This window comes from Chaetodon trifascialis, chromosome 1, assembly GCF_039877785.1.
Source record: "Chaetodon trifascialis isolate fChaTrf1 chromosome 1, fChaTrf1.hap1, whole genome shotgun sequence".
Lineage (NCBI taxonomy): Eukaryota > Metazoa > Chordata > Actinopteri > Chaetodontiformes > Chaetodontidae > Chaetodon > Chaetodon trifascialis.
This window is the reverse complement of record NC_092056.1, coordinates 21,491,796-21,518,456: the sequence shown is the minus strand read 5'-3', so window position 1 is coordinate 21,518,456 and position 26,661 is coordinate 21,491,796. Positions and strand designations below refer to the sequence as shown.

At 42.5% G+C, this 26,661-nt stretch overlaps 2 protein-coding genes and 1 non-coding gene across 4 annotated transcripts in view; 2 read left to right on the top strand and 1 right to left on the bottom strand.

The window, feature by feature from the left end:
* myo5aa (myosin VAa) overlaps window positions 1-11,490 on the top strand; it is a 52,348-nt gene extending 40,858 nt beyond the window's left edge. For both annotated transcript variants that reach the window (XM_070971997.1, XM_070971924.1), the window contains exons 30-39: window positions 1,524-1,722; window positions 3,128-3,221; window positions 3,334-3,483; window positions 3,803-3,957; window positions 4,310-4,399; window positions 5,120-5,270; window positions 5,431-5,713; window positions 5,806-5,980; window positions 6,128-6,208; window positions 7,215-11,490. In XM_070971997.1, the coding sequence (XP_070828098.1) occupies window positions 1,524-1,722; window positions 3,128-3,221; window positions 3,334-3,483; window positions 3,803-3,957; window positions 4,310-4,399; window positions 5,120-5,270; window positions 5,431-5,713; window positions 5,806-5,980; window positions 6,128-6,208; window positions 7,215-7,367 (1,531 nt within the window). In that variant the 3' untranslated portion in view covers window positions 7,368-11,490. The remainder of the gene's footprint in view (window positions 1-1,523; window positions 1,723-3,127; window positions 3,222-3,333; window positions 3,484-3,802; window positions 3,958-4,309; window positions 4,400-5,119; window positions 5,271-5,430; window positions 5,714-5,805; window positions 5,981-6,127; window positions 6,209-7,214) is intronic.
* An 800-nt stretch (window positions 11,491-12,290) lies between these two features.
* Window positions 12,291-26,439, top strand: gnb5b (guanine nucleotide binding protein (G protein), beta 5b). Its single transcript, XM_070963425.1, has 13 exons — window positions 12,291-12,373; window positions 13,455-13,605; window positions 17,167-17,278; window positions 18,384-18,520; window positions 18,694-18,735; window positions 20,084-20,160; window positions 20,675-20,807; window positions 23,311-23,454; window positions 23,694-23,785; window positions 24,504-24,552; window positions 24,989-25,085; window positions 25,452-25,618; window positions 25,841-26,439. The coding sequence occupies exons 2-13, from the start codon at window positions 13,480-13,482 to the stop codon at window positions 25,850-25,852; spliced, it is 1,188 nt and encodes a 395-aa protein (XP_070819526.1). The 5' UTR covers window positions 12,291-12,373; window positions 13,455-13,479; the 3' UTR covers window positions 25,853-26,439.
* Window positions 21,250-21,321, bottom strand: trnap-cgg (transfer RNA proline (anticodon CGG)). Its single transcript has one exon. It is a non-coding gene; the product is annotated as a tRNA-Pro (tRNA).
* Window positions 26,440-26,661: the final 222 nt, after the last annotated feature.

Genomic DNA, 26,661 nt, shown 5'->3' with positions numbered 1-26,661 from the left:
CACAGTGTCATACATGTGTACAGTAGAGAACGTTTAGTCCACAGCAAGCTACACACACACACAGTAGACTCCACCACTGTTACAATCAGCAGTGCAATAAACAGAAAACATATCATCTAGTACTAAAGTTTGATTGTATTGAGAGACAGAAACATTTCCAGCTTTTCCTTTCCATGTATTGTATCTTCAAATACGCTGCAGTCCATGCACACACACGTACATACACACAGATAAAGATATCCTCGTGTTGTCTGTGCACACCTCTCGTCCCTCCCAACCATTCCGCATTTTCCTTTTTGTCATTGTGTTGTTCATGTTCCTTTCTGTGTTGTGTGTCGGTCAGATCTGCCGCTCCAGACTTCCATAAGCTGAATGAGGACGGAGAGCTGTGGCTGGTTAATCAGGGCTTAAAGGAAACCATGAGGTGTAACTGAAGTGTGATGTTTGAGCATGTTTGCCTTTTCTCTGGACTTTTCTTTCTCACACTTTTATCAACCTCACAGACTTTCCTCTCGTATCAATCTTCCTGTTTATTTTGTATAGCTGCTCAGTTTTAGGCCCCGGGGCTCATGACATGGGCCCTGCCAGGGTAGATGGCAATAAATAAGTTGGGTGTTGTGAGTTAGCAAATCGTGAAGTCGACGTGGGTACTATTTATATTTTTGGCACGACACAAGCTTTTCCCACTTGTGGTTGTCACACTCTTCCCACACAGCACTTTACAGGGTTGCATGTAGTATAACAAATATATAAAATTCCCCATTCCCCACATATGTTGCATAATATGTAGTCATTTATACAAGGTTGCTAACACAGTGAGGATCTGTCTTCATCCTGCCACTAACCTGGTTTCACTGACGGCCTGTTAAATGTTCGAGCTTCGTGTGTTCACTGCAGAGCTTTCTACATAGTCCGGACACAGTGAGGAAAGCTGCTTTGTTCCACAGATTTAAAAACAAACCGTCTGACAACTCAAGCCATTTACGTTGTTTTACTGCTGTGGTAGTATTAATTCAGGTGGGAGTCTCACTGAACTTTGGTTAACTAATTAGCACATGACTGATGTAACTGACTGACAGAGAGTGAAGTTGGCAAACTATCCACGAACAGTTTGGATCTGAAACTCAAAACTGAGCCTCTGTCAGCTCTTCCTGCTCGGTCGCTCAGCCTGACCTCTGATCACAGTGCTGGCTCGGTTCAGCTTTTCAGGAAAGTTTAATGACTCAGCAGATTTGTTGAAGGTGTTCAGAGAGACTGGGCTCTGGGCTGCACAGCATGCTGCTGTCCTCCATCTCCACACTGTGGTGAAACCTCACCGTTTTATGGTCTTTGACTCACACTAATGCTGGTTTTGTTTCCTCTTCCCTTCTCCTGTTCATGTCGTCTGTCTTATCTACCTCACCATCATCCCTCACATCCTCTCACCTGCCACATACCTCCTCATACCTTTCCCCTCATCCCTTTGTTTTGTTTTTTTGCACGCTGGTCCTCCCTTCGCCGTCTCATCTCCCTCCCCACCACAGGTTGCTGGAGCACCAGCTGCAGACTGAGCGGAGAACATACAATAACGAGGTGGAGGCGTTGCGCGGTGAGCTGCAGAACGCAAAGGAGGAGAACAACCGTCAGCAGCAGCTCTTGGCCCAAAACCTCCAGCTGCCTCCAGAGGCCCGAATCGAAGCCAGTCTGCAGCACGAGATCACCCGACTCACCAACGAGAACCTGGTACGCTGCAACACACACACACACACCCACACACCCATACACACACACACACACACACACACACACACACACACACACACACACACACAAAAATGATTATTTTGTGCCTTCACTACATCAGATACATCTTTTTGTTGTTGTTGCTGGGTATGGCTTATAGGAGTAATTCAACATTTGGGAAAATCTGCTTATTTGCTGTCTGGAGGACATTGAGAGATTGCTATGACTCATATCTGTAACATTGCACTAAATATGAAGCTACTGCCAGCAGCCAGTTAGCTTAGCTTAGCATAAATACTGAAAACTGTACAAAGAAAAAGTGCAACAAAGATACAAAGACAGTGATGCTTGTTGCTTTATTGTTTATATTGAGCCTTTGAGCAGAGTGAAAAGTCAACAACCAACCAAATAACTTGGATGCCAGTGTATTATTTACTTGACTGGCATTGGCAGTCAGGGCAGAATGACTTCAGAGGAGGAGGACTTTGGGGACCATTTTGAGCTGTGTAGATACTGCAGCATTAGAGCTGAAGTCCTTCATACAGGCAGCATGTAAGAGTCTACATGATGCAAACATGATTGATTTCAGGTTTAAGGGAAGCACAGAACAGTAATAAATCAGTCCAGATCCTACAATCCAGAATCTGCTCTACATCAACAACAACAACACACACACACACACACACACACAAAGATTTAGATTCTGATGTAGAGATACCTGTAATCGTCCCCGTGTTATGCATACACATCAATGAAGTGTCACCAGGGCCACGGGTAGCAAAGCTGAAGCAGCCACTACAGCGCTGTGTCACACACACTCACTTGTGTGGATGGTGTCACCTGACAGGAACTCTTGGCTGATGACCCCACAGCATCCCGAGAGGCTCGAGTCATCATTTTACGACGGATGGTTGTATGTAGAGACGGAGTGTGTGTGTGTGTGTGTGTGTGTGTGTGTGTGTGTGTGTGTGTGTGTGTGTGGGCCTGCATGTGCATTGGCATCTGTTTGTACTAACTGAGGTTGTGTGTATTGAAGTGGCGCTGAGCATCACTCTAACTCTCCACAGCAGTGTCTTCTAACTCACAGCGGAGCAGCTCAGCACCTTTTTCTCTTTTCTAACAGCCAGTCGTGTTCAATCAGAAAAGCAATCTGCAGAGCAGACATCAAGTTGATTGAGAATCCTTCCACCTCTCTTGTTTGCTTGCTTGTGTCTGATTTTCTAAGACTCACATTTTCCAACGCAGAGCTGAGATTTACAAACGTGTCCCTTCTTTGTTACCACTGGAGGGCGACAGTGTGAAGTAGTGTGAGAAGTCACAGGTTTTTGAGTTGTCCTCACTGTTCTCTCCTGTCTTTCTCTTTCTGTCCATCTCTCTGTCTCTCCATCATTGTTGCCTCTCTCAGGATCTGATGGAGCAGCTAGAGAAGCAGGACCGAACCATCCGCAAGCTCAAGAAGCAGCTGAAGGTTTACTCCAAGAGGATTGGAGAGATGGGAGGTACAGGACATTTTATCAGTCTGCAAAAGCTTCAGAGTCTGTCTGTATGTATGTGTGTCTGAGTGCTGGAGTTCAGTATGTTGTTTGACTGTTGTCCTATTCTCTCTTCCAGCGGGTCAGGCGGAGGGACAGACGTCTCCAGGACAGATGGTGGACGAACCAATCCACCCTGTCAACATTCCTCGCAGGGAGAAAGATTTCCAAGGGATGCTAGAGTACAAGAAGGAGGATGAACTCAAACTGGTCAAGAACCTCATCCTGGGTAAGACCTCATGACAAACTGGCTACAAACGTAGCCTACTTACCCAACAAGCCCAAGAAAATCCAAGGAAAAATGACCAAAGGAGCAAAATCTGAGTCTAAAAAATCAGGCAGGCAAAACGCTCGGCCAATTCCTAATGCCTGATGCCAAAAAATCCACAAAGTCTGAGGTATGATTTAAATTGACGATACTGCAGGACGATTAGAAACAAAGGCTCCAATCTGAAATCATCAACCCTCATGTCGAAAGCGAGGCTTTGTCTGACTGCATGTTTCCCCTCAGTCCATCACTGAACCCATTCCTCTTCTTTCCTCTCCAGAGCTGAAGCCTCGCGGTGTAGCCGTGAATCTGATCCCAGGTCTGCCGGCCTACATCCTGTTCATGTGTTTGAGACACGCAGATTATGTCAACGATGACCAGAAGGTCCGCACTCTGCTCACCTCAACCATCAACAGTATTAAGAAGATCCTGAAGGTATGTACACTGTGTGTGTGTGTGTGTGTGTGTGTGTGTGTGTGTGTGTGTGTGTGTGTGTGTGTGTGTGTGTGTGTGTGTGTGTCTGTCTGTCTGTCTGTCTGTCTGTCTGTCTGTCTGTCAGTGATGCTCATGTAAAATACATACTTACTGATGATGTAAATCCAACAGAGCAGGTCCTTGAAGGTGCTGGAGAAGACAAAGGGAGATGTGTTTTTTATAATTTGTTTGAAACAACCCTTTAAATATTGTTTCTCAGTCATTTGCAGGATGTTTGAATTCGAGTGGGTGTGATAGAGTAACAGTGTGACTGTAACAGATGACTCCAGTTTGTTCTTCCTCTTCCCATCAGAAACGAGGAGATGACTTTGAGACCGTTTCCTTCTGGCTGGCGAACACCTGCCGCTTCTTACACTGTCTGAAACAGTACAGTGGAGACGAGGTGAGACTGACACACACGTAGAAACTGCCAGACACATACACATTCATGAAAAGGATTATACTCAGTCGGTGTCAGTGTTGTCATTGTCATTTATTTTGTGTCTCTTTACTCACTGCTGCTGGACTAGCATATCAAAACATCATAATGTGGCTCAGTGGTGGCGCAGAAGCTCCAGTTTGTAGCTCTATGTCTGCCCTGGAGTTTCGGGCCTGGCATGGAAACGGCACAAAAGCTGTTAGCTGTTATATAAATGGGACAATTGCACCATTTGAGCAACTGTCAGAAAAGTGTACGCTGCCACGCTTCCATTTTTCGGGTCCCTACAGATGAGACACCATGTACAAAAAGGCTACCACCCTTTCTCAGAGCAACCATCAAGGACCCCCATAGATCCTCTTTTAGGATTTAATTGCTCTCAAGGCTGCCATCTCTTTGATTTGGGAACAAGATCTTGGTGTGCCTTTTGCAGAGAACCAATGGCCTTCAATTGTTGACGTACTACACTCCTCCTCTCCACTTGTTAGACACGGTCTAATATTGTTCAAACTAGTTCACCGTCTCCATCTCATGAAGGAGAACGTGGCGAAGATATATCCAAACACTCATCCCATCTGGGATTGGTGTAAATCTACCACTCTAACCTGGTTGGTGAAGCTCGTGCATGACCAAAAGATTGACTTTCTCCATGTTCTAACCTGTGTCTGCCTGTCTCTGTCTCAGGCCTTCATGAAGCACAACACACAGAGGCAGAATGAACACTGTCTGTCCAACTTCGACCTGGCAGAGTACAGACAGGTGATCAGTGACTTGGCCATCCAGATCTACCAGCAGCTGATCAAATGCATGGAGAACATCCTCCAGCCCATGATAGGTGTGTGCATTTACATGTCTGGGTGTAGTATGTGTGCTCATACATACTTACAGTGTCGTATTGACAACAATAATAATAAGCAATGCTGTTTTGTGTGAATAGATGTGTATTTGCTTACGTGCAAATACAGGCACTAACTAAGCGTGTGCGTTCCCTGCAGTCTCTGGCATGCTGGAACACGAGACCATCCAGGGCGTGTCGGGGGTGAAGCCCACAGGTCTTCGCAAGCGGACGTCAAGCATCGCCGACGAGGGCACCTACACCCTGGACTCCATCCTGCGGCAGCTCAGCGCCTTCCACTCCACCATGTGCCAGCACGGCACCGACCCCGAGCTCATCAAGCAGGTGGTGAAGCAGCAGTTCTACATCATCGGAGCCGTCACCCTCAACAACCTGCTGCTGCGCAAGGACATGTGCTCCTGGAGCAAAGGCATGCAGATCAGGTAGGAGCTCCAGAGTGTGCCTGGTGTGCTTGATGTATTTTAATGAATACCTTTCTTTAATTAACTTGTGATCTGTGTGTGTGTGTGTGAAGGTACAATGTGAGCCAGCTGGAGGAGTGGCTCAGAGACAAAGGTCTGATGACATGCGGAGCCAAAGAGACTCTGGAGCCTCTGATCCAGGCCGCTCAGCTCCTGCAGGTGAAGAAAAAGACTGACGAGGACGCCGAGGCCATCTGCTCCATGTGCCTGGCCCTCACCACTGCTCAGGTAACCCACCCTGTCATTCATCACACCACACTCAAATAAAGCAGACCAGCTTTTTAAAACAGTTATTCTCAGCCTCGGTCTGCTGAGAGGAGGCAGGTAAAGTGCTTTTTTTGATGGAATAACCGTCCTGTATTATGTTTCTCTCAGATTGTGAAGGTCCTGAACCTCTACACTCCAGTCAACGAGTTTGAGGAGCGAGTGTCGGTTGCTTTCATACGAACCATACAGGTAATTTAGTCCAGATGTATGAGACATCACTGTTTTCTGGGCATACTATTTAATATATCTGCAGTGTACATTAAGGGCATGAATGCTGAGCAAACACCACTTGAAAAAGTTAAACTTTCCAACCTATAATACAAATTTAATCTATTTATATTCATTTTAATTTGACAGCGAGTAACTTCAGCCTTCAGTTAACAAACTGACAACACTTTCAAAGTCCGACTAAACTGGTGGACATTTTTTAAGTGTGTAGTGTTTTTATATTTTTGAATGTATTTTCAACCCTCAAGGACGTCAGTGTTTTCCATGCCTTTTACCAAGTCACATTAGGGATAGTAGTTATATTTTCCCCCTCCGTTTTAAAAAGCTTTTGTTTTACAAAATATCTCCATATGCGTGGGAATAGAAAAAAGATTCCAGACACCCAAAACATGCATGCCAGGCCAGTAGGTGGCAAAGTCTGCATTGACAAAATCAGATACCAGAAAAGCACATTCAAAGCAAGTGCAGTGATATTTTTCTTTGGCAGTCGTCATTTAAAAATACAAACAAGAGGAGCTAATTATTGATTTATGTGTGGTTATTTAATACCTCTGTGGCACACAATGTAGCAGTGCTAACCAGACATGAACTAACCACAGTGTTGCTGTTTCAGACACGTGCTCATTACACAAAGCAGCTGGGTATGCAGAAATTGAGTTGATGACATTGTTTCCCAACTTGCTGTTTTACATGTGCACACGGATACACAGAAACCAGAATTTTGAAAAATCTGCACTTTAGACAGTGTTTTTAAAAAATCTCCATTTTACTGACTTAAAATGCTGTGAAACGTCCAGAAAATTTCCATTTTGCAAAATATACATATACGTGTGGTCCGAGTCTAAGTCATTATGTGTATGACTAATTACTTTTGAAGAGCACTCCCAAACACACACTCACCCTGACAGGAAGTTTGACTGCACATGAACGATTTCCATCTCATTTGCTCTGTTCTGTTTCCTTTCAGACTCGCTTGCGAGACCGTTGCGAGAGTCCCCAGTTGTTGATGGACACGAAGATGATTTACCCCGTTACTTTCCCGTTCAGCCCGTCCTCCCTTGCCCTAGAAACCATCCAGATCCCCGGCTCGCTCAACCTAGGCTTTCTCACCCGTGTTTAGAGAGCTGCTAGTTTGAAACATGTGATCCAGTTCTCTTATGATATCCCTGGTCTGAACACACATAACATGCAAAGTTACAAACACAAACACATGCTGAACTGTCATCATGCATCTGTACAATACATCCATCCTCTGAACGTACACATGCACGCCTACACTCACGTGCACCTTCTCTCTTACTAAACGCACAAATGCACCCAAACACCCACAGTTGCCGTCGCTGGTTTAAATCTGGCTGTAAAACATCACCACCCGTCCACCGCTTGTATAAATGCCTGCCTCTTAGAGAAGCCACAGGACCAGATCAACGGCGTCACATAAAAGTGCGAAACAAGAAGAAGAAGACACAACAATAGGCAAAATGGACTCTGGTGGATGGAGCACACACAAAGCACGCTGTCTGATTTCCATTTGGGCCCAAGAGTAAATGGAAATGATGTACGTATTTATTTGGATATAGAGCGGGAGAAGTGTGATCCAGTCACAAGAGGTCCTTCAAAACGCATGTGGAGACGCATTCTAATGCCAGATGTGAACTGACAGTCAGAGCTGTCCACTTGTTATCAGATCGCCCAAAAATCCTGTTGATGCCAGGTGTAAACAGGGCCAAAAAGTCCCAATCTGTCTGCATTCACATTGTCCTCGCTGCCTCGTGTTTAGCCCTTTGCTCGTTTACTTCCTGCTGTGCCATTGTTATTAAAAATTAACCAAATTTGCCTCTTGCCCTCATGTGAACCTTATTTTTGTCTCATGACCTTACCCTTTCAAAAAGATGTTTCACTTTGATAGAATATTTTCTGTTTTTAAGGTGCTTACTTATAGGATTGTGAATGGTCACTGAAACTGGACTTTTTGATTTAATGTTTGACTAAGCCAATTCAAGTTTTTTTATAGAGCACATTTAAAAATGCCAAATGACAAAAGTGCTTTACAGCAAAATAAAACAGGAATAAAAACACAGGAATGATCAATTAAACACGTACATAGATAAGATGAAATTTGTAAAAGCAAATAATATCTTGGAGAACATCATCACACAAGTAGTAATCCACAAGCAACAAAATAAAATGCAAACAAAAGCCAGAGTGTCATGTCCTCAGGACGATAATTCAGAGGACAAAGAAAAGAGATGCGTCTTTTAACAAGTTGTGAGGGTATCAATGGAGGGGAAGATCTAATTGTTACTGTTCCACAATCTTGGGCCAACAACTGAAAACGCTCGACCTCCTCTGGTTTTTAACTGGGTGCCGGTAATGTAGAGCAGTGATTGTTCGCCAGATCTGAGGGGCCGGGAGGAAGAACGGGATGAGTGGTTCTGAGATGTAACCTGGTGTATGTCCATGCAGTGCAGTGTAAACAAGAGTCTGTGCACTATAGTCTCCAAATCATCAAAGGACAGAATGATTTTAATTTAGCAAGTCCTCTATGATGGTAGAAGCTATTGCTGACAACAGAGTTGATTTCTATAACACATTTTAAAGTAGAATCACAGATAACACCAAGGTTTGTTTGTTTCTGTGCGTGGGACTTTACATCTGACGACAGGCCAGAAAGCATTGATTGTGGATGTGGAGTTGTCTGCTGGGCCAAAGATTAGAACCTCAGGTTTGTTCTGGTCGAGCTGAGCGAAGCTTTTTGCCATCCAGGATTTTACATCCTCAGTCTGATGTTTTAGGGAGTTAAAACTGTATGGATGACAAGGTTTCAGCAGGAGGTACAGCTGGGTGTCGTCACCCTGACTACTGCTGGAGATACTGAGTAAAAATAAACCCCTAAGGAAGCATATGTTGAGAAAATAGAATAGGGCCTAATATGGAGCCTTGTGGCACGCCACAGGAAATAGACACAGAGGGAGAGGACACATTATCAGTTCTAACAGAGACTGATCAGTGTTGGAGGTATGACGCTAACCACTGACAGGCCTGTCCCTGAGTGCCAACAGCTTGTTGTAGTATGTCTCTCATTCATCCAGGTCATGGCACTTCTTAGATGTGACATGTTAAAGGAGGTCCAAAAGGGTGGAATTATTGACATTGTCAAACGAAGCTGAGTGAGCTAAAATTAATAAAATTGCTAAATCTCCTGAATCTGAAGACGAGAACAAATCATTTGTCACCCTCTGGATAGCAGACTTTGTGCTATGGTGTGTCCTCAGACCTAACTGAAATGTATTTTGTGTGCTGAATTTGACCAAGAAGGTGATGAGTCGAGAGAAAAACTATTTTGTCAAGAATTTAGGATATGGCAAGCTTTGAGATTGGTCTGTTATTATTAGGATCAGACAGATCCAAGAGCAAGTTTAAAGCAAGCTGGGACATCGTCACTGACCAGAGAGCTATCAATTACTGATAAAATACCCAGCTCAACAGTGTCCAGCACTTCCTGAAGTCGGCATGAGGGATTAATGTTTAAGGGACATGTACTCTGGTACATACATGTGATACATGTCAAAAAGGAGACAGAATCGACTGGGGGGAATGACTCTGCTGGCAGTGAGACCTGAGAACGTGTAGTGTACATTTTACTAATAAAACTATTAGAAAATATCACAGATATCTGGTGTTGCTTCAAGATGATTTGTGACTGCAGGTTTGAGTACTGTATTTATTATTTTAAATAAAACTTTGGGTCTGTGGCCAAAGACTTGGAATTTTATTGTTTTTGTATTTCCACTCTGCTCTCCTGCATTCCTGGAGTTAAACCAGAGCTGAGCTTAGATTTTTGGTTTTCTCACTATGGAATGGGCGACCGAGTACAGAATATTGGTGCAAGTGCATCTCAATATTGGGACCAGATCGTCTGTGCCCCGACCATCAGGGCAAGCATTAGTGTGATCAGAGATTGAATCTGAAAATAATTCTGACCAACCAAGGAAGCATAGATCAAAATGTTCTCGTGTCTCATTAAACAGCACATTAAGCAAACCACTCTCACTCTGACAGGAACAAGCAAAGTGGAGTAAATTTGGTTTGTGATGTTTTGTGTTGTATTTGAAGAGACTGATATCCACATGCTCTCATGGGGACCACATGTTATCAATCTGCCTTTTGTTATATATTTTGGATAAATAGATAGTTTAAAGTATGGTCTGTGTGAAGAGTACATATCTGCAGGTTGTGGCACTGAAGGAGTTAAGTAACCATATGAATGTTTAAAAATGTCAATAAAGTGTATCATGATTTAACTGCACATTGTGGACAAAGCCTTATCTGAATTATTTGCTATCTGAATGACTTTATCACATAATTGACTTTGTGGCATTGTTTTGTTCTGTCAGTGTTTGTTTTTTTTTTCCACTGTAAACTGAATAGAAATTGTTAAATGTGATCATTTTTATGTTGATAATGTGTCCTGTTGTCCTACAGTTGGTGTCACAGATAGGTTGCACTGCTTAGCCATAAGTCCAAATGCACTTTTTAGATACTGCTGAGGAAGTCAAAGATGGATGTGCCCTGTAAAAAAATAAGATACTTTACATTGAAGAGCTTTTCTTCCTTTGATTCCCACCTTCTACTGGACTGTGGCCCATTAAACCTTCTCCACCACATTCCCTGCATGAGCAGGTGCTTCACTTTCTCCATAAAACTGTAAGAAAAATCACTGATTAATTAGTAATTAATGCAAGCCACAGGTAAGAAGATACACTTGTGAATTTCATGGGTGCAGCACCAGCCTTCTCGCACTCAGAGTGGGAAGGCTGGCCTAGTTTCAGAGGAGAAAAAACACATTCATTCATCGGTTGGTATTGTTGAGCAGAGCTGCTGCTTCTTGTTCCCCTGGGCTTCTCTTGGGATCTCAAACAGGAGAAAATGTCATTCCTTCACTGCGTTTTACAGCAAGGAGAGAGTTGGTGGTGTATGATATGACGTTGACATTATAAATGACCATTGTTGCCATTTTGAACATTGTTATCTCATCACTCCAGCTGTTGTGGTACTGGTGTGAACATGCTGAAGCCAGACCCAAATGTTTCCTCTCTGATCCATGTGTACATTTGACAAACTGGACTGTTTGTAGTTTCTGATAGCTGTGCTTAGTGAATGTGTTCACCGTTAAGAAACTAAGAAACTTGGAATAAATTGTCAAATCTATATAAGTAAAATAAAAGAATTCAGCACTGTCAGGCTGTCTGTGGGAGATTATTCTTTCTTTTTTTTGGGGGGGGGGGGGGGGGTGTCAACACTTTTTCTGTGCACACCAAAGGCTTATCTTGCTCAAAATTAATTCAGTAATATCTGTCAGTGAGCACCACCATGGGGGGGCACTCTGTCTGTGGTTTCCACATTGCTCTGTATATGTGTGCGAGTCAACCAGAAGTCCACTGATTCCTGTGGGAACCTCCATGATCTCCAATGTGTTTGCAGAACTCTTCCTTCCATTTTTCTCCTTGCCAGAATTTTCCTTGAGTACCTTGAAAGCTCTGAATTTTCATGGCAGATTTTGGACAAATATTGTGCTCTGTGTTCCACTGTGTGATTTTAACAAATTTCTGCCCCAAATTTAAGAGAATAAAGCTTTTGTGCCATGAAATAGTGAATCAAAAGTGAAACTGTAATTTCTGTTATTTCAGTGGCACAAATAGACTGCAGGTAATCAGAGCTAGATGTAACAGATTACACTCAATGGCATTACTCAAATCTGATACATGTCCATGTAACATTGTACAAAAGGGGTGAAAATACTGATAAAATGCTGACTTTTGATCTAGAGTAACTTTTTCGATTTATACCACAACAACAAGAGATGTAATGCACAGTAATATTACATCATGCAGTAAATCAGCAATGTGTATTGAATTAAACTAAATGTAACTCTGCGGGCCTCGCAGGTAATACTGCAGCGACATACAAAGCACGGAGGTAAAAGCAGAGTCACAGCTTAAACAACTAAGAAGCTTACTGTACCCTCTCTGTCCCTCACTCACAATCCTCTTCACTGGAAAAACTCATCTCACTTCTCCAGGGACAAACACCTGCTTGACAGAGCCCGGAAGATTCTCTTGTGAGGTAAGATTTTATCATTGACATGTCGGGAAGTCGTATTTTGCAAACTGATGTTGGTGTGTTTTATGTTTGTGGAAGCTGTTGTGGAAGTGGAAGTGGAGAGTGTGCAGTTTCTAATCAGCTGGTAAAATAGAAAAATGTATTATATTTAGGAAAGGATGGATGGAGTTTGACAAAGATAAACTCCTTCCAGTTTCTGCTCAGGCATTCTGTTCACTTCGTCACGACAATGATTAACCCAACAGTAGCCTACGTGACACATGATGAAGTGAGCACTGAGACTCATCTGACATATGTCTGTCTGAACATAATGGCAGCCAGAGATGGTCAGATGGACTTCAAATGGCTTATACAACTCCATCATATCACATAATTATATCATATTATATATACATTCTACACACTGGTTTTAATGGAAGGACTGAAAATGTAATGATAATTAACTCCAGTCTCTTAATTGGGTTATAGTGTTCTGATTGCTCACATTTTGAGTGTAGAAAGTGACGGACACTCCGCGGATCAGTAGCCTATTATGGTATTATCACCTTTTACAAGATCATACAATTTGTATGTGTTTATGTTGGAAACAAACAGTAAAACAAGTTTGCTGCTTCAAATGGTGTAGTGCTTGTACAGTAGTGATGAAATATAGATTTGTCATGTGAAAGGTCATAACGAGCTGTCATTTGATTTTGCAAAGTGTTTATCATGTAGGTTACAGTGCTGTGCTCCCAGTTCCCAGAATAGCTGTGCTGCACTCCTCTCCTGTGGAGCTCAGAGAAGGATCAGGCTGGAGTAGATTACCAACTACTTATCTCCAAGCCCACACACATACACACACACACACACACACACACACACACACACACACACACACACACACACACACACACACACACACACACACACCAAGCGGTCAAAACCCAGTCCAGACATTTATAAAACAAAGCACGTCCAGGCTGTAGTCTTGCTGATTGAATCAGCCTTGTGTGTGTGTGTGTGTGTGTGTGTGTGTGTGTGTGTGTGTGTGTGTGTGTGTGTGTGTGTGTGTGTGTGTGTGTGTGTGTGTGTGTGTTTTCTACAGGGTGTGTTGGTGATCACCTGCAGCCATGTGCGACCAGACGTTCGTGGCGGTCACTTTTGGCCCCTGTGACAGCTGTGGGAACGCCAGTCCTCTTATGAACATCTACGTTAAGAATGACGCCATCAACTATTGCTCCTTCTGTGTGGAAATGGTATGTGTTATTTTCAGTTTCTCATCATGAAACAGCTGCAACGTCATGTCAGTGCAAACTGTGACAACGTTTGCAGCATCTGAAATTTCTGCATATTCAGTTCATTTGAAGGGATGTGGTGTAGATCTCACAAGATCTGCTTTAAGATCAAACCAAATTACATACTGGTTAACAGTTTGACTCAGTATTGGGAATTACAAGAGCAAACCAACCAATCAACCAATCAAAAACAACAACTGACAGATGATTTTTAAAATGGAATAAAAGAGATGAAATGCACGCAGATGCTGTGAGGTCTACACCTTCTGTCAAGTTACAGCTGTATCTTAATCTTATGTTTATCTGTGAACATGTATGACAATAACTGCAATGTGAGGCAGCTGCCAAGCTTCTGCATGTGAAGGGATCTTTAGTCTGACGAGGATCACTCACTGCGCAACATCTGTTATGGCACATCACTAGCAGCACCTTTAGACATGCAGCTGTATTAATGCATCTTAAACACACACTACCTACCCACCTACACACACACACACACACACACACACACACACACACACACACACACACACACACACACACACAAAGAGAAATACTGCAACATTTTGCAAGAAAATTACAATAAAAGTAAATAGTAATGGTGATTAAAACTCATCAATTCATCACTCTTTTATAGCATTTCCTCTGTCACATTGCATTTTACATTTGATTTAATGATTATATAAGATTGAATTTGACTTGGAGGAAAAGAGCCAATCAAATTGAATTATGCTTAATAAACTTGTTGTAGGAATGAGGATTGTTTCAGTGCTTGGTTATATGTTTATGGGCCATGCCATGGGGGTGTGTGTCAGCGGTCCCCAAACTTTTTTGCACCACGTACCGGTTTTATGTAAAGCAATACTTTGCCGGACCGGCACAAACACGAATAAAAACAAATGATTAAAAATACAATTGACCATTACCCTGAATGTACTTGTAATTAGTGCCAGCCCTGCGCTCGTTTCTCTTCAACGAGAAGGCTTCATTGCCTCATTTGCGAGCCTGTCGCCTCATATTTGCAGTGCGGTTTGGTGCGTGAGAATCACCTGAAGCGATAAACCGCATTTAAAGCTGATATTGACTCTTAAATACAGCTTTCTTTCTCTTAAAAGTTGTAGGCTCGTCCTCTTCTGTCTCATCATTTGGCCTTTCCCCCTTTCCGAAGAAGCTCTCCAAAGACGTTTGTTTTTACTCATTCATGCCAGCTTGTGGTCTTACTTTTATACTACAGTCCGTATAACGTGACCGAGACGAGCTGTTTGACGTGCACAGAGACACAGGCGGATGCACCTGATTTTCAAAATAAAACTTCTATCGGACTCTGATGATCAATAAAATATTTTTTGTTCAGTGTCTCTGTGCGGCCCGGTACCAAATGGCCTCGGTGACTGGGGTCCGCTGCACGAACGCACTATTTAGTGCAGGCTTCAGGGCATTCAATCGATCGCAACTGGACTTTGTCAGTTTGTCTTGGAAGACGTTTCGCCTCTCATCCGAGCAGGCTTCATCAGTTCATGCGCACCAGACTAGATAGGACAGCTCTAGTCTAATGAAATGGTGTTAGGTTCAAGTATTTATCCTCTGAGTGAGGCCAACCCCCAAAACCAAGGATGGTATCACTCTATTGTGAGGCAAACGATCCCCCATTAAGGCGGGGTAGGGTGCGACCCTTGGGTGTCAACGACAGTCGTCTGCCTCGTTAGTGTCCCATTCTTGTCATTGGGAGGCTCCTTGAGCCATGTGTGAATGGCTTTGTTGTTTATTTTCAGAGGCTAAATTTTTGAATCTCTTTGGAAGAGATGAAAGGACAGCATTGTATGTGGGAGATAGGTGGTGTCTCAGACCTCCCCCTCTGTTCAGAGATGGTTTTTCAACCTTGACATGGATGGCTTCCCTCACTCCTCTTTCAAACCATCTGTCTTCTCTGTCCAGAATTTGCACATTTTTATCCTCAAAGGAGTGTGCTTCCTCCTTGAGATGCAAACAAACAGCTTAGTCTAAACCTGAAGAGTTAGCTCTTCTGTGTTGTGCCATGCGTCTGCTCAGTGGCTGTTTTGTTTCCCCAATATATAAGTCTGTGCATTCCTCACTGCACTGGACTGCATACACCAGATTGTTCTTCTGAGTATGAGGTGTCCGGTCTTTGGGGTGCACCAGCCTTTGTCTGAGAGTGCTCCCAGGTTTGAAATGTACCGGGATGTTGTGTTTGTTAAAGATTCGCCTGAGTTTCTCTGATACACCAGACACATATGGAATGACAATGTTATGCCGTCTGTCTCTCTTTTCTTCCTCTGTCACCCTGTTCTTTCTGGAAGCGGCTGAACTTTTCACAAAAGACCAGCTGGGATAACCACAAGTTTTAAGAGCATCCCTCAGGTGTTTGTGTTCCTTGTCTCTGGCCTGTTGGCTGGTTGGAACATTATCAGCTCTGTGCTGGAGAGTTCTGATAACACCCAGTTTGTGTTCCAGTGGGTGATGTGAGTCAAAAAGGAGGTACTGGTCTGTGTGAGTAGGTTTTCTGTAAACCCCAATATGGAGGCTCCTGTTCTCTCCAATGTGGACATCACAGTCCAAAAAAGGCAAACTCATGTCCTTGACATCCTCTCGAGTGAATTTGATGTTCTTGTCCACTGAGTTAATGTGCTCGGTGAAGGCTTGCACTTCTTGGCTTTGGATTTTAACCCATGTGTCATCCACATATCTGTACCAATAACTTGGTGTTGTTCCTTTGAAAGAGTTCAGGGCCGTTCTTTCCATGTTCTCCATGTACAGATTAGCCACAATGGGGGATACTGGTGAACCCATCGCACACCCATGTTTTTGCTTGTAAAACCTCCCCTAAATTGAAAATAGGTGGTTTTTAAGCAGAGTTCCAGTAAATTGCATATTTGCTCTGGGTTGAGCAAATATGCAATTTTGCATATTGCAAATATGCAATTTACTGGAACTCTGCTTAAAAACCACCTATTTTCAATTTAGGGGGAGGTTTTACAGGCAAAAACATGGGTGTGCGATGGGTTCACCAGTATCCCCCATTGTGATAATAATAATAATAATAATAATAATAACTATTATTATTATTATTATTATTTGTGTGTGTGTGTGTGTGTGTGTGTGTGTGTGTGTGTGTGTGTGTGTGTGTGTGTGTACAGAGGCACAGGCGGATGCACCTGATTCTCTGATGATCAATAAAATATTTTTTGTTCAGTCTCTGTGCGGCCCGGTACCAAATAGGGACCGCTGAAGTGTGTGATTTGTGTGAAAGCGTGGTGCACTTGCTCCAGGGTCAGACTGTCTTAAGGCCTGTTATCATGAACGTGGAGGATGAGGGGAGGAGGAGGCTGACAGCACGAGCTCCGTGTGACACGCGCGGCTGCATCACTGTTGCGCTCGAGGGCGACAGACCGCTAACCGCCCCGTCCCCCCCAACTTTCCCGTTTCTCCCGTGTCTCCCGCCCCCCTTCCGCTCCTTCCTCTTCTCTTTTCTGTGTGTTTTCTTGCGGCTGCTGCCTCTCAAAGATGGCTTGTCGGGGGCTCCAGAAAGGGGAAACCCTCAACACATTGAAGAGGGAGAGCGAGACTCTGAAGAAGAAGCTGGAGGAGGAGCGGGCTAAACTGAGCGACGTAGAGTGTAAGTGTCCGGGACTAAATTAAGCTAACAACAACAACAACAACAATAACAACAACAACAACAACCAACTATTACTTAGTCAGTCACGTTTTAACTGAAAAGCATCGTTTTTTACTTAAAACAGGACTAAAAGCCTGACAGCTGGCTGCTCGTTTACTCTGTGTGACGGTGAAGTGATGCTCGTGTGCGCTGAGGTAGACTAATCTGACAGTATGCGGCCAAGAAAGACAAAGCACTTTTTTAGCGTCTTATCGTGATCATAAAATTGTACATGGCTTGTGTGAGTCAGTCAAACTGCCTTCATTCAGTGGTGGCACGGTATACTTAGCTGTAAGTACATTTACTGAAGTACTTAAGTTCAAATTTGAACTCAGATAGGCTACTTGACTATCTCCATTATCTCACGTCAGTGAAACACTGTGCTCTGTGCTCCACTACCTTTGTTTGACAGCTGACAGGTAACCTTACACCCAGCCAGTAGAAACTTTGCAGAATAACATTTTCCATACAAAGTCTAGAAGTTAAAGATTAACCTGCCAGACCTTATGTAAAGTGGTTCAAATCAGCCCCATTTGACGGGCTGGTCACCAGGGACCAAGTATTTCCATTGTCAATTAGTCTTTTGATTAATTGATTACTTAATTAATCTATAAAATTTCATTTTTTTCCTTAAAAAAATACTCAAACCAATGAATCAATTGTCAAAATAGCTTCAGATTAGTTTAGTTGTTGGCAAATAATCAATTAATCGTTCCATCTCTACTAGACACACATTAAATGCTGTTTAGGTGTTTAAAGGTCAGTAATGATACACCAATCGTATCTTATATAAAAATATTTTTAATTTTGATTTTTTAAGTACAGTTCGCTGCTAATGTTTCTAGTATTCCAGTACTAGTAATATTACAGTAATAGTACTTTTACTTTAGGTTTTAAATACATTGTAATACATTGAGACATTCCTACTTGCCAACATTTCTCATAAACCTGACACTGGATATTGTGTGCCTGCATTTGTGTGTGTGTGTGTGTGTGTGTGTGTGTGTGTGTGTGTGTGTGTGTGTGTGTGTGTGTGTGTGTGTGTGTGTGTGTGTTGGTACCTCAGTGCAGCAGGTAGCAGAGAAGGTTGAGGTGTTGGGCGCTCTCTCCATAAAAACCAAGCGTATGCTGAAGGGTCACACCAACAAGGTGCTGTGTATGGACTGGTGTAAAGATAGACGTCGTCTCGTCAGCTCCTCTCAGGTATGCACAAGCACACACATATGGATTTGAGCATGTTAGATTAACATGGTTAAATATTATCTAATATTAATTCAAATGTATATTTCATATGACATTGTTAATTTTTATGCTTTAGTATATGGACTGTGTTTATTTTCTGATGTAATGCTCATTTATTTTTTCTTCTGAACTAGGATGGAAAAGTGATTGTCTGGGATGCATTCACTCTTAATAAGGTGAGGTTTATGGGGGCTTTGAGGCATAAACAGATGTGTGATAATAAATAACCCTAAATTAAAGGGCTGAAAATCAAAAACTTGAATGAATGAAATGGGAATGAATTAAGGGCTCAGAGGTAAAGAAAATGACCGCTTCAAAAGCAGGAGGAGTTCTGATATTCCTTCATGGTTTTACTTGTATATAAGGAGCTAAAGTGAGGAGAAATTTGTGGATACGCTTTTGACATATTTTTACCACTGTATATTTGTATTTGAAGGTTTTAATTCAGAAACATAAAAACATGTTGAATTATTTAATGATTCCATCACCGTCCTTTGTCTTTTTTATCAGTTTCAAATGTGTAAATGTAATAAATGTACTAAGATGGAGAAGAAATCAGAGTTAGGAGTTGATCAACTAGATCCTTAATCTAATAATAAAGCAATTCAACAAGTTCTGTAGGCTCTGATGAAAACAGAAATTAGATCACAGTTGGATGTTTCTTACTGCAGTGGGACTCCAAACAGTTTACAAATACACAGTCTAATACCTAGTTTTGTTTTCAGTTTTTTATGATGTCATTATAAATCAAAAGGTTGAGTTTAATGTCCATCCAAGAGAGTGACATGCTGGAGCAGACAGTCATGTAAAACTGTCTTGAATGAATGGGACTGTCACTGTGAGAAGCTTGGTTGCCCAATTTAACCTCACGCTCTTCTCCACCCCTTCTTCTCTGTTATGTAAGGCAAAGTGTTTCTCTTCTTTCTTTTCGTTTCGTCTGCATGCTCAGATGCTCATGTTCTCTTCACCGAATGTCCTGGTGTTGAGTGGGTGGGTGGGATCATCCTCGACCGTCATACTCCTCTGAGAAAGAGGGCACAAGACCGCCACATGAAAAATATGCGTTTAAAGATTATCCATCCATCTGTCCCCTGTAATGACTGTGTGTGTGTGTGTGTGTCTGTGTGTGTGTGTGTGTGTGTGTGTGTGTGTGTGTGTGTGTGTGTGTGTGTGTGTGTGTGTGTGTGTGTGTGTGTGTGTCTGTGTGTGTGTGTGTGTGTGTGTGTGTGTGTGTGTGTCTGTGTCTGTGTCTGTGTCTGTGTGTGTGTGTGTGTGTGTGTCTGTGTGTGTGCCTGAGTGCACTTAAATGGCTGCCAGAATTCAGCCCGGTTTAACCATCATGCCTCTGGATGGAGCAGACAGCCTCACTGAACATAATCTCTACTAATACTCACCACATCCAGGTTTACTGCAGTTGTATATGTAGTTGGTTTATGCTTATTAAAGACAGTGTATTTTCCTACAAATAACAAATTATAAAAATTATCAAATTGTGTTTGTGTGTGTACTGTGTGCATGTCATAGGAACATGGGGTGACCCTGCCTTGTACATGGGTTATGGCGTGTGCTTATGCTCCCTCGGGCTGTGCTGTGGCATGTGGGTGAGTACAGAGATTTAATGAACTGCTGCTCTTTCCAACAATCAACAACAATTAACAGCTTCACTGTCAAGTAAAGTCATAATATTTCGGAAAATTCTACCACAAAATTATCATTATTATGAAAGAGAAACTACACAAATTGTAGATTAATTATCTTATGGCAATCAAGTGTAATTTACTCATTGAATTTAATGTAATCTACTGTAATTAAATTTACTAATTAAGTGTAATTTAAATGCCCTTGGTTGCTCTTTTTCAATAACTTCCTGCCTCTTAATCTATTATATAGAGACTCCTTTGTATATGATGGTTAGTTTGATTGTCTGTAAATGTGCACTAAATGTGTATTTTTGGTGACTGCTGCTGCTTTTGCTCAGTGGCACTACATTAGATCCTTCTAGAAATCTGCAGTATCCTCACCCTTAACCCTGCACGATAATGCTCTTTAATCTTACATAGTGAGTGATCTCTAACTACATCATTTAACTGCTGATGTTTTTATCTCCTTCAAAAGTGGATTGGATAACAAGTGCTCAGTAATCCCTCTGTCACTGGACAAAAATGAGAACTTGGCTGCAAAGAAGAAGTCTGTCGCCATGCACACTAACTACGTATCAGGATGCACCTTCATCAACTCTGACATGCAGGTGAGCATCACACGCACACCTGGTGAGATGTGAAACTTCTGTACTCTATTAGCAATGATTGCAGTGAGTGGATTACATTTTTCCACTTGGACTGAACAAACATGGACATAAAGATTAAAGGCTGAGTTGCATCTGAAGGTTGTGGCAGGACCTGAACCTGAAGGATTTGGTGCTGTCTGGTGTATCAAGGACAGGGTTTGGTCCAGCTGGTGGTCTGCCATGAGAGGAAGCAGCTGTGTACTGCTGTTCATAGTGTTGCAATTTGAAAAGAAGGCTTTCCACAGCTGGCCAATCCTAAAAGTGCAACGATATGCAATTATGTTCTCATTGCCACATTTTGCACTGGTGTGCTCCTTTCACAATTTGCTGTATGTGCAATTAATCCACTAGTAAACCACAAATATCAATTAGTAGGAGTCAAGCATTGTCATTGCTATAAATTGGGCTCGTCCGGGATTTGAACCCGGGACCTCTCGCACCCGAAGCGAGAATCATACCCCTAGACCAACGAGCCACTTGTTATAGCTCTGTCCTGCTGTCAATCATTAATCAATCAATTTTCAATTGTACTAAATGTCTACTGAGGGTGAGTATGTCAGCATCAGCTAGCTTTTTTTGTTGTCTGTGTCTACAAGTTGCCGACTGGATAGAGGGAACGTATAGTGGACAAGCTCCAAAAGGAGTACATGAGGGAAACGCCCTGAGATATCAGACTTTAATAATTTACTCCACACTAGGCCTCAGCAAGACGATGACCGAGCGCAGGGAGGAAGAGGAGTTGGTAGGGCTGAAGAGGGGGCAAAAAAGAGACCAGAAGGAGGGGGTGATTGTCCTCTATCCTGGGTGTATTAATAGACACTGAGTGGCTTTTATCTAGGAAAGAGCGGAGCACACTGACCTGAGGGTAGAACATTTAACGCATAGCCACGCACATGCATATGTTCTTTCAGTCTTTCTCTCACACACACACATCTGTCACACATCACTCTCTCACTGCATCTCACACACAAAGACACACGCATACACAAGAGCCCACTATAACGCTCACAGCTCCATTAAAAGCACAAAGCTTTGGACTATACTGGTGTGTGTCAGTGTGTGTGTGTGTGTGTGTGTGTGTCCTGCTGAGACAGAGCTGACTTGTGAGTTATGAGTTGTGAGGCTTTTTCATTAAAGATATGTGGGTAAGATCACTTGGTAATTTAAGGAAACCCCTGCAAGTATTTAATATATGGTAACATGCAGGTGGCAGTAAGCGAAATCACACTGATGTAAAGGCTCTGTGTTAGATCAGTGAGCTTCCCATCTGTGAGTGTGTGCGTGTGTCAGTAATTGTGGCTTCCTGATAATTGCATTCATGTTGAAACTGGAGCTACCTCTCAGTGCAGGCAGGATGTGGTGTGTTTTTGTGACTGAGGTCATCCAGCAGGAGCTCTCTAATCCACCAGCCGGCAGGGATCTCTGATGTCTGCATGTGTCTCTAAGTGCCCTTAATCTGTTTACATCAGAGGAATCGCTGACATTTTGGCAATTTGTGTGCTTGTTTGTATGGATACACGATGCACAGTGGGAGTTTTCTGTGTTGGCTGGGAGGTGCTGACCTTTTGCTATATGTACATGTATATTTGTAGCTTTCATTTTTCTCTTTCGTTGACGCCACTGCTGAGGTCAGAACGATCACATGTCGGGAACGGAAATTTAATTTAAAGACTTTTCCCTTGAAATAGAATTGGAGTCACGTCAGTCATTTCTCGCGTGTTTTTGGGCTGTTTCATTTCTCAGTTTTAAATATTAGAATAGAGAAATGAAAGAAAAACCTGTCGTCAGAGTCGAAGTAGAGAACAGATAATTCCAAAAACTGGCAACATTTGATATGCATAGTGTAACTAAATACATGCTTTCAGTTCCTGACAATCAATCAGATTAATCCTGCAGTTTAATTTTTTGTAGCATCAACAGTACATTTGTTTACAGACTGAAAAACATATAAGACCAATTTTTACAATCCCCTTTTATATCCAGGTCCTGCCTTTCTCTGATCACCAGTTGTGTCGTATTAAACCTGATTCAGCCTAGTTTCACCCATTAGTCCTTTAGTCTTCATGGAGTTTCCAACGGAATACAGAATTTAGCCGCCAAAGTCCCTCTGTGATGGCACTTCCTCCTCTCTAGTTTCTACAGTTTGTCTTTCATTGGCGTACCAAGGCTGCCAGTGTTTGCACATTTTTAAGCTGTGGTTAGTTAAAGGTTAGTATCCACAGTTTCTTCAATAAATCATACAGCTGAGTTTTTAAAGAGACAGAGGAGGACAAAAAGAAGCTTTAAGTTTTCATATTGTTGACTGTTTTGTCTTGTGCTTTTTTTATGTATGTGGAACATGTGTGGTGTGCCTGTGCTCGTGTGTGCATGTGTGTGGATGCATTTGTCCGTGTGTGTGTGTGTGTGTGTGTGTGTGTGTGTGTGTGTGTGTGTGTGTGTGTGTGTGTGTGTGTGTGTGTGTTAGCTCCTGACCTCCAGTGGCGACGGCACATGTGCCTTGTGGGATGTGGAGAGCGGGCAGCTGCTGCAGAGTTTCCATGGTCACACAGCTGATGTGTTGTCCCTGGACCTCGCCCCATCTGAGACTGGAAACACTTTTGTCTCTGGGGTGAGACAGAGATAGTGTGTGTCTCTGTGTTTGTCTCCTTGTAATTCATGTGGTTGTAGCAAGACCCAGTAACTCATGATGGTCCCCTTTAGATTTAGAGCTTTCGTGAAACTGACAATTTGAAGAAACTGGACTTTTTACAAGACAGCAACAATGTTTATGTCTCTAATGTCTCTAATGTGTGTGTGTGTGTGTGTGTGTGTGTGTGTGTGTGTGTGTGTGTGTGTGTGTGTTATCAGGCCTGTGATAAGAAGGCCAATGTGTGGGACATGCGCTCTGGACAGAACATTCAGTCTTTTGAGAACCATGAGTCCGACATCAACTGTGTGAAGTGAGTCCAGCTCTTTGATCAAAAGTCTGGCAGTGTCTCTCTTTTTAAGTCAGCAGAAGAATTGACGAGACAGAGATAAAACTGCTGCCGCACTGAAGGGAAGTGGTAGTAACAATAGAAGGGAAGTGGTAGTAACAACAGAAGTACTTCTGCTACTACTATTCCAAATGGAGACCTAAATGATTAAATTCCACCCGAAATCATCAGAATGCATCATGAAAGAAGGTATTCCATCCACACGTCTGCACAGGCTCAGCATCATAGAGGACATCTGAGGCACGTCGCTACCCTTTAATTTTTTTGTCTTTCATGAAGGCGAGACTGTTGTGCCCTTACTTTGAAAAATGTTTTCAATTGAATCTGCATCTACTCTGCTCTAAAATAACTTTTAAATCCAGATGTTTTGAATGACTTTTTATTCAGTGTGCAATAGCTGTGAAAGGAGCGTTAAAGAATCTCCTGAGTGTTTGGAAAATATTGAGTTGTACAATTGGGAACAATTTTTTGTTTGTTTTTGTTTTTCTGTTTTGTTTTGTTTTTTGTTTTTTTTACATTAAGTAGGTTTGTTCATCTACTGTATTAGAAAGACCAAGTTTCGGCCCCGTGATGCATTCAAGCAGCGGAATTACTCACTTATTTAAAATCAGGTTTCACATAGAAAGCTCACAGGTGCAGCAGTGCTGTTTATCTAACCCTGTCCTCTGTCATGTGTGTTCAGGTACTTCCCCAGTGGAGATGCATTTGCCTCTGCTTCTGACGACGCCACAGTGAGTCACGTCATTACCTGCTTTGACACTTTGTTGTGATGTCTCTGCTGTGTCCTTTGTAAGTTTATTAAATTGACATCCTCGGTACAAGTGGAAAAAGTCAGTTGATTTACTGGTCTTACTCTTGATGTTGGTGATTTCAGTGCTTTCACTTTTTGGTAACAGGTTTTTGTAACAGGATTGTGACAAAATTAAAAACACACTTAGACTGCTGGGCTGCCTTGAACAGAATAACATCTGTCTCATACACACACATTTTCTTAAACATGTCTTTATGTTCCATCAGTGATGTGTACTGATGGGCCAAAGCCTACCCCCCACCACACTGACGTGATATACTTTAACAGTGCCAACTGTAGACCATTCACAGACTTAAATCACTGGTCAAATCATGGTGTGTGTCTGCGTTGTTCCATCTGTTCTTGGTATTCCTCAGTGCCGTTTCTATGACCTGCGAGCTGACCGTGAGGTTGCCGTCTACCAGAAGGACAGTGTCATATTTGGTGCTTCCACTGTGGACTTCTCCCTGAGTGGTAAGGAGTTTATAAAGCACTTTCATTGCATCAGTGCATCAGATGCGCTCAGTAAGCGTTGATTTAACTTGAGTTTAAAAAAAAAACTTGTCCAGCTGGTTCTGTGACCTCGTCTGATCTACAGCATGAACTGAAGAGAAGGAGTGATGATGTAGGACACTCTGCCTCCATTGATAGTGTTTTAAATAATATGCATTCTCATCATCTACCGGGAAAGTCAACAGACACACAAAGTAATACAGACTTAAACAGAAAATACAGCTATTGATAGAGCTATTTGATCTTTATCTCACAATTTCAACCAATGCTTTATCTGTCTCTACTTCCCCTTATTTCAAATTCCCCACTTCCTCTTCCCACCCCCAGGTCGCCTGCTTTTCGCTGGCTACAATGATTACACCATAAATGTGTGGGATGTTCTCAAGGGAACTCGAGTCACCACCATGTTTGGTCATGAGAACCGTATCAGCAGAGTCAGAGTGTCCCCGGACGGCACAGCGATCTGCTCTGCCTCTTGGGACAACACCTTACGGGTGAGCAGGAGTTTCCCCTGCGCAATATTTTTATTTGTTTAGAATCTTTTTCATACGTAAATCACATCAACAGCTGGGCTTCATACATACATTTGGAGAATAACATTGAGCTTTTTCACGATAATAATGTATGAGTTGTAATCGTTGTTGGCCCAGTGTATACTGTCCCACTGTTCTTGTTTTATGTTTGAACCCATCTCATTCTTCACGTCTCTCGTGCAGATTTGGGCCTAGAGTTTACATCACCGTTGTGATCCAGCAAAGACAGCACCAGCATTATGAGACTGCCGGAGCTGCGAGTCCCTGCCTGAAATCAACACTACTTCATACAAGCTTTCAGTGTGACGAACACAGAAGCACCAACACCTAAAATGTCTGTTCTCAGTGAGATCATATCATAATATCATAACTGTAGGGTGGCTATTCATCTGAGCCGACAGTTGGTCGAGTTCGGATTCCTAATTTCTCTTATTGTTAACGTCATGACTGATTATGTAATTGTTAATATAGTGGGAAATAATTGTGAGTGTAAAGAGCCAAAATGACTATAAATCAGCATCATGTGTCATGTAGACCTGCAGGCAATATGAGTGATTGTCTTTGTTAGTGATACGTGTTCACTGTCACCTGTCCTGTGAGAATCACACCTGTCCACAGTCACACTGCATGTGTACACGCTGTTACTGTTCATGCTGATATTGCCATGTTTATCCAAAGGAAGACAACTTTAAATGTAGCAGCAGATACTTCTTATTTCAGTCTATATAAACATCAACAGCATAGGTACATTTCTTGTGAGAAAATAAAGAAGATTTTAAGTATTTTTTCTGTTTTTGACGTCTCGCCATGAACAAAATACAAATGGTTGTCAAGAGTTTGGTAAACCAGCTCATTTTAACTGGGTATGCCACACACACACAGAGGCGGCCCAATAAATGGGCTGTTCTGTGGAAAAGGGGAATGTAAATAGCCAGCGAGCTGATGAGTCTGTCTTATTCTTATATTCTTATTCTATAGCTTATTCTTAGCAAGACGTCCCAAGA